Here is a 7,795-nt window from a genome sequence, read left to right on the forward strand (position 1 = left end):
CTGTTTTCAAGTGGTTGGGGTGAGGCCTTCAAACAAGCTCACTCCTGATTGGCTAAAGTGGTTGCCATAGAAACTAGGGCTCAGACCAACTCAGACGAATCGATGCTCACTGATGACGTCTGGCTCCGACAATGTCTCTGTACTCTGAAGAGTCCTGAACACGTTTCCATTCACAGAGAGCTGAAAGGAGACGGATGGAGGCTAAAATGCTTTTTCAGTTGCTTCTTTTTCCATCTTTTACACACAGTTCTAAAAATATAAAAGTGCAAGTAAATCCTCAACTCTGTGGGGTTTAAAGACAATTACAACTCCTTAAAAAATAGAGCTATGTGCGATTTTCTCTGACCGCAGGTCTCAGAGACACAATAGCGAGTCCACAGTCCCCAGTCCAGACCTGCACAAGCCTGGAAAAGTCCAGGACGACCACCGGACGCTCACATCCAAACACTGCCTCCGGAAGAAGATCTTCCAGGTCAGCATCTTCACCCTGCTGACCACCATGGCCTTCTGGTTAGTATGTCCAGCTTTTATGTTCCACACAAGCATCATTGAATGTGGAGAGTCTGTTATTTAAACACATTGTTTGTTTGTTTGTTGGATGGGTGCAGCGTCATCTCTATCACCACTCTGTACCTCCTGACAGTAGAGAAAGACTCCGACAGCATCCCCGGTCCGAGGTACGTTCAGAAGGTCCATTCAGCAAAGCCTGAGTCCATGAGAGGAGAACAGGATTTAGGAGAATGAAACGTCATGAAACACAGACAGAAATGTGGAATGTGTGAGCAAGAACCAGAACAAACAGAATCTAATCGGGGAAAAAAAACTTCAGAAAAAAACAGCCTAAATCCTGTGTCTCTGGTTTACTTATATTGGACTTCTGTTTCATACAATAGTAAATGATTGGATTTGAGTGGACTGAACTTTAGTCTCTTCCTGAAGAAAAATCTTTTCCTCAACAATTTCAAATGAACTTCAGGTCTAAGAATGAGCTTTTAGAGCACAGTTTCCCACACTCCTGATCTTGAATTCAGACAATCTGGAGGTTCAGAACGTCTGTCTCCGACACATTCTCACTCTCATGTCGTCCCGTATTCATGTTTGGTTAAGGACAACTCCATGTCACTTTTTGATGCTTTGGGTTTCCCCAACACATCGTTTTTTGATGTTTTCGCTGTTCGTAAAATCAAGGGTCCACAACCCTCAGGACGCCGTAACAGATGTGGTACAGCACACGGACTGGTCCTCGGGACGCAGCTGGTACTAGTATCCTAACCCTGTACTGGTACCCTAACCTGGCACTGGGCATGGTACTGGATGTGGCACCAGACCCGGTACTAGACCTGAACCAGTACCAGACGCAAACCAGTCCTGGGTTAGGGTTGGGGTACAGGTACTGGGTTAGGGTTGGGGTACAGGTACTGGGTTAGGGTACTGGTGCGCTCTGCATCCTGTTTCTGGTTCGTGGCCCGGAGGTCGGGGACCTGTGATTTAATGGGAACAGCCAGCACATCAAAAAACGACAAATTAGGGTCACCCAAAACGTCAAGATGAGAGTAGCTAGGAATGAGCATGTGTTGGTGTCTCTGATAACAAAGTGGTCATGTGACATGCGTGGATCAGTCTGGACTGACTCTTGATCTGTTTGCAGTAACAACAGCTTACAGCCCGCTCATACCACAGCCTGGACCAGCACAGGTGAGCAGCCATCTTTGCTTCTGTCCGTCTTTGCTTTGTCTTTAATTGTTGGTGTCATGAGCACGCCAGCTCTGGTTTTATTAGAACAGCTGCTGAATTCTGCTAATGCCCCTCAGTAAAGAGCTCAGATTAACCAGAAGATTCAGAGCTGAGTGTTCATTACTGTCCATACGTCTTTAGATCAAAGGCTGCCAGCAGTCAAAATAATTGTTTAATATTTAAAATATTTGTGTTTGATTACTTCTTGAGTTTTTATCCAGTAATTCTGCTGAAATGCAGATGAATTCTCAATAAAACTGAAAAAAAGATCATCTTTCATTAAAGTTCAGCTCAAATATCTGCTGTGTTGACTTGACTTGTTTGCAGAAAAGCCGCTGTTGTCCTCTCTGGCCCCCACCGGCCCCCCCAGTCCCTGGCCTCCTGATGTGGACTTCTGCGACCTTCTGTACTGTGATGAGGTGTACTGCTGCCCTCAGTCACCAGGGGGCAGCAGAGGTCTCAACCACACGGAGTCAGAGGAGAAAGCTGTGATGAAAGGTAGCGTGAGGCTGCAGGTTCAGGAAGACGACCGGAGAAGAAAAGTGTCTGATGGTTTGATGCTGTTTTCCGTCTGCAGGAGCTGAAGCAGACGGACAGAACGTGTCATCTGTGCAGCTGAGTTTCAGAGACTGTGAGGGTTTACAAACACGATGACTGGAGTTTCTCCTAACACGTCTGACAAAGTCTAAAAGTGTTTCTGTCCCTCTGTCAGGGACAAACACGACCATCCACACCTTCATGATCAAGGAGAGCCAGCAGGTGATCGACAGCAGATACTGCATGAGGGATGAGTGCGGGTAAGAACACAGCTGTCTCTAAGATGACTCGGGGAAGAACATCTGATCAAAGTATGATGACCAGCTGACTGCACTCCCCAACACTTCAGACTGGAATTCCACTGAAAAAGAAAAAAATAGGATCATTCAAACATGATTGTATGTATTTATAATTTTAAACATTCAGGAAACAACATTACCAAAATACTCTTGACTGCACCTATCTCACTCCTTCAGAATAAAGCTCTGAGTGTTGACAGATAAACAAAATGTTGAATTGTTTTATATTTAGAAAATGTCAATGTATATGTCATTGTTTGGCATCATGGTTCTTCGTCATTGTTTGGTTTAATGGTTCTATTTCATTGTTCGGCCTTATGGTTCTAGATCATTATTTGGTTTATGGTTCTAGGTCATTGTTTGGCATCGTGGTTCTTCGTCATTGTTTGGTTTTATGGTTTTAGGTCATTATTTGGTTTATGGTTCTAGGTCATTGTTTGGCATCATGGTTCTTCATCATTGTTTGGTTTTATGGTTTTAGGTCATTTTACATCAGGGATGTACATCATTGTTTTCAATTCAGTTTTATTTATATAGCCCAATATTACAAAGAAAATTTGCCTCATTGGGCTTCATGCCGGTAATTTTACAGATTCAGAAAATGAGTCATAAAATATGTAAAAATAGCTAAAGACTAAACAGACTAAATAAAACTGGATATCCCTGCCCTTAGACCCTCCCTTCCGGTAAGGAAAAACTCATTTTCTGTTGTGTTTCGTATTATTGTTTTGCACCATGGTTGTTCATCATTGTTTCGTGTTATGGTTCTACATCATTCTTTGGCATTATGTCATCTATTTTACTGCTTACAAACATTTTTATCTGGTTCCCTATCTATTTTTGTACCACTATATTGTGAACAAATGTCACAGTTTTGAGATCAACTTTTTTCTAAATTCCAAACAAAATGTTTAGGTTTAAAAAAAAAACTTTCAAAGTTCCTTATACAAATATTACTTTTTGCTTTCAAAATAAATTTTTGCATTTGCGACACAAATATTTTTAGATCTGTGGTCTCTCGTCTCACTCTTTCCCTATCTTTGATTTTGCATTCATACATTTCAGTTTAATGTGACATATGCACCACCAACAAAAGATTCATTGTGAAAGTTTTATTTTTAAAGCTGAACATTTTCTTCGCAATTCATTTTTCAAAGTAATCTGGACCCCAGTTTACATTTTCCTCCAGATATGAACTCGGGTACAGATCACTTGGTGAGGTCATGAACTGAGATAACTGTGATGATTCCAACAGAAAAACAAAACAACTTGGTTAAAACCTGAATCTAAAACTCTAATATGAACCGAAAGAATAAAGTCTCCTGTTGTCTCTCTAGGCCTGGCAGATATATCTTCAGAGTTCCCGTCAGTCAGTTTGTTCCAGTCAACATGAGGATCACTCTGGTCATGAAGTAAGAACTACATAACAGAACTAAAGTTCTGATGCCTCCTTTTGTGTTTCTGACGTTTTTAATCTCTTTTACTCCTCCTGCTTCAGTTCCACAGAGCTGCTGGTGGTCCATCTGTGTGACGTGGACGAGTCCATCACCTGCTCCTCCCTGCTGGACTTTCAGTCAGTGGCTGACAGCAGATACCCGTCAAACACACAGGTAGACGGCAGCAAGTGTCCTCATTCTGAGTGAGGGATTCAGATTAGTATAGACCACCATTTCTGGTCTGGATCTGTTCACATGCAGAAATGGTCCGTTAATAGAACTTAATCATTTAGGTCAAACCATGATATGATAAATGAAACACTAGCAGTAAAAATCTGATATTTCATAAACCTTACACTGTTTTGAGTTTATTTTTGGAGTTCATTTGATAGTTTCACATTTTCTTACAAGAAAACATATAAATCAGTTTCTATATTCTGTATTTTCTTTTTACTAAAAAAATGTGGCCACTGTTTTTTTTTAATATATATATTTTAATTGTTTCAATTTTTAAGCAGCTGTTAATTACAGCTACCCAAATAAGCAAACAAAGATCCAGATGACCAGAGAGGAGGAGGAGTTCAGTTGACATAGAATGTTCTGCAGTTCTTTACTGTTTATGGGTTGAAACGGAGCCATGGGGTTTATACTGGTTTCTAGTGGATAGGGTTCATATCCTGAACTTGTAGTTGATGAAACAATTGTTTGTCTAGTGTTTTTGATTTTGTCCCTGAAGAATTTGGCAAAGTCATTACAGGCTTTGGTGGAGTAAAGTTCTGGTGCCACTGACACAGGGGGTTTTGTCAACCTGTCGACTATATTAAATAAGGCCCGAGCATTATGGGAGTTTTTGGTAATAATGTCAGAAAAATAGGACTTCCTTGCATTGCTCAGTTGTAAATTATATAAGTGAAGTTTCTCTTTATAGATGTCATAATCTACCTGTAGTTTAGATTTTCTTCATCTGCGCTCAGATTTCAAACAATCTCTTTTTCCGTTCTTTACAAGAGCAATATTATCCATGATACTAAACATACTGGAATTAAAGCTATTAACAAGTTCATTGACTGAATTCCCTGAGAGGGGAGGAGTCAGAGAGAAAATCTGATTGAACATCTCACTAGTATTTTCAGTTATATACCGTTTTATGATCTCCTCCCTCAAAACATTTGTGTGTACTGGAATTGTGCTCTCACAGAAAACACAGCAGTGATCAGACAGACCTAAATCACATACAGTCACCTTAGAGATGTTCAGACCTTTGGAAATCAATAAATCAAGAATATTCCCTCTGTTGTGTGTGGGCTCTGTTACATGTTGAGTCAACCCGAAATTGTCCAGAGTTATTCAGGTCCTTAGTCCATTTGTTCTGAGGGTTGTCAACATGGACGTTAAAATCACAGAGGATAATTATTGAGTCAAAATCAAGACAAATCACAGACAGCAGTTCACTAAACTCCAGGTTAAATTCTGCACAGTATCCAGGGGGGCGGTAGATATTTATAAATATGGTTTTGAGTGAGGCCTTCAGCTGTAGGGCTACATATTCAAAACATGGAAAGCTTCCAAATGATAACTTCTTACACTGAAATAGTAAACTGAACAAAACTGTAACTCCCTCTCTTTCTGCTTGTTCTTTCCTGGGGGGGGGGGGGTACTTTCAGAGTAAACTATATCATTATTTGTGATACTATATTATCTTTGTAACACTAAAGAACAAGTTATTTATGAAATATGAGTTATTTTATGAATTCTTTTTTGCTGTTTCATCCGGCCTGACATCTTTTAGAAGACTCGTTTGTTTTCGTGGGTATGGGAGGGGCTTGTGTTGAGAGCACAGGTTTTTAGAGGATTACTTACTTTTTGTAGTGAGGAATGAACATAATAATAGACGTAATAGCTCAAAAAGTGGATTTTGCATGGTATAGGCCCTTTGAAAGACCAGATGAAGGTTGTTCTTTGGGATTTGGAGGGTTAAAAATAATTTTGCTGTCTTACACTGACGTCTTTTTTTCCTAAAGGGGAAAAAGTCTAGTTGACCAAATCCTTTTTACTTTTTCTATTTAATTTTTAAAATATTCAATTGAAATCTTGAATTCGTTAAAGATTTACTTTATTTTGTGTCTGTTTTTATTTGTTATTCTTGTATTTCAGGCATTTTACTGAGATTTCATGATCAAAACCTTCTTTAAAAACATTTTTTTTGTGTGTTTGGGTTAATTTAACCCTCCTCCATTCCTGCTTAACCACGACTTTCTGCTTTTGTCTGCAGGGGGAGCATGAATGGCCTCTTCAAGTGTCTCGTCTTTATCAGAGCTCGTATCACTTCCGCTCCACAGTGGCTGTAAGAAAGTTTCTTCACAAAAGTTATTTGGAGGAAGACTATTTAGACTCGAGCATGAAACCAAACTCCCAGCCAGACACAGTTTTTAGGGAAAATTAATCCAACAACAGACGTGGAAACAGTTTGACCGTAACCAAGCTGCAGCATTTTACACTGGAGTGAATGTCACCCCAGTGGTTATGAGGTTTACTGACTCCAGTCACTGCAGTTTATAAACACGAAGAAATCTTGAAGCATAAATTAGAACTCCTTCAGGCAGGAGTGTCAAAACCTTCCACTTTGAAACAATCCTCTCCTGATCGTCTCACACTGATCCTAAATGTCCTAAAACTTCATCTAAAAAATACATTTGGTCTTATCTTTTATCATTTTATTCATTTATTTTTAATATTTAAAAATGTAATGTTTTTAAAGCTTTTGTAAGCTTTATCCTTGTATAATAAGGTGAAAAATGCCCTTTTGTTTTTCCTCAGGGTCAAGCAGACTGCAGTACTGACCATCACTACGCGGGGGCGTTCTTCACCGACTACTTCTTCAACTTCTACAGACGCTGCACCAACTAAACACATGGATTCACTCAAATATATTTACAAAAGTCCACTTTTACACAAAAGACAGTTTTTTAACCGTTTCTTTCAAAGCTATGAATGTATTTTCAGTGTTAAATGGGAAAAACATTTCATTAAAACAGTAAAAACTGCAACACAAAACAAGAGTATTCCATATGTTTTACTTTCAGCTGCTGCTTCTTCACATCAGACATGAAATCAACTCAGAAAATAAAACTCAGAGATGCAGCAGATGAGTGTTAATACTGTCCTAAGAAATGATGGTTCACATGCACTGTTTATGGTTCTATTTATGGTTCTCGACCTTTTTTGTTTTCATCAACTGGAACGTCTGGATTTTAACGTCACGACTTAGAAAAGGATGAAATGGTTTGAGTGTTTTTTAATCTTTCTTTTCTAAAAGTCTAATTTTATGTAAGAGAAATGAGAAAATAGAAAAAAGATTTTTGGAAAATTAAAAATATGTGAAAACTTTTGTGTGTTTTAGTTTTATCTGTTGACTTTACAGCTTTAAATAAGTAATTCTGGTGAGTTTTTTTTGTTTAATAAATAAAAAAGCTAAAATTTTGATTAAAATTATTAATTTAGAAAAGTTTTAGTTTTTAAGCTTTAATGAGCAAAGAAACAAAAACTAATGCACTTGAGGAAAACAAAATATATCAAACCAAGTTTTCTGATCCTACAATTATCTTAATGATTATATTTTTGTAGGAATCAATAGATTTAAAAATTGCTTTAAACCCCATTTTAAATTATTGTTTTTCCGACATCTCTGCGAACAATAAAGTTTTCTCATAATCAGAAATAAACCTCACTGTAGTTGTACGGTTTTTCCTGCAGTCAAAATGCTTCAAGATGTTAAATAACTTTTTTATT

The 7,795-nt window shown here is 38.4% G+C and overlaps 1 protein-coding gene across 2 annotated transcripts in view; it reads left to right on the forward strand.

The window, feature by feature from the left end:
• LOC112152612 (myelin regulatory factor-like protein) overlaps positions 1-7,394 on the forward strand; it is a 23,823-nt gene extending 16,429 nt beyond the window's left edge. For both annotated transcript variants that reach the window (XM_024282304.2, XM_024282297.2), the window contains exons 16-25: positions 352-510; positions 609-677; positions 1,649-1,695; positions 2,062-2,232; positions 2,312-2,365; positions 2,447-2,531; positions 3,908-3,982; positions 4,069-4,180; positions 6,279-6,350; positions 6,824-7,394. In XM_024282304.2, coding sequence (XP_024138072.1) covers positions 352-510; positions 609-677; positions 1,649-1,695; positions 2,062-2,232; positions 2,312-2,365; positions 2,447-2,531; positions 3,908-3,982; positions 4,069-4,180; positions 6,279-6,350; positions 6,824-6,913 — 934 coding nt within the window. In that variant the 3' untranslated portion in view covers positions 6,914-7,394. The remainder of the gene's footprint in view (positions 1-351; positions 511-608; positions 678-1,648; positions 1,696-2,061; positions 2,233-2,311; positions 2,366-2,446; positions 2,532-3,907; positions 3,983-4,068; positions 4,181-6,278; positions 6,351-6,823) is intronic.
• Positions 7,395-7,795: the final 401 nt, after the last annotated feature.

The sequence above is a fragment of the Oryzias melastigma genome, linkage group LG23 (assembly GCF_002922805.2).
Source record: "Oryzias melastigma strain HK-1 linkage group LG23, ASM292280v2, whole genome shotgun sequence".
Classification (NCBI taxonomy): Eukaryota; Metazoa; Chordata; class Actinopteri; order Beloniformes; family Adrianichthyidae; genus Oryzias; species Oryzias melastigma.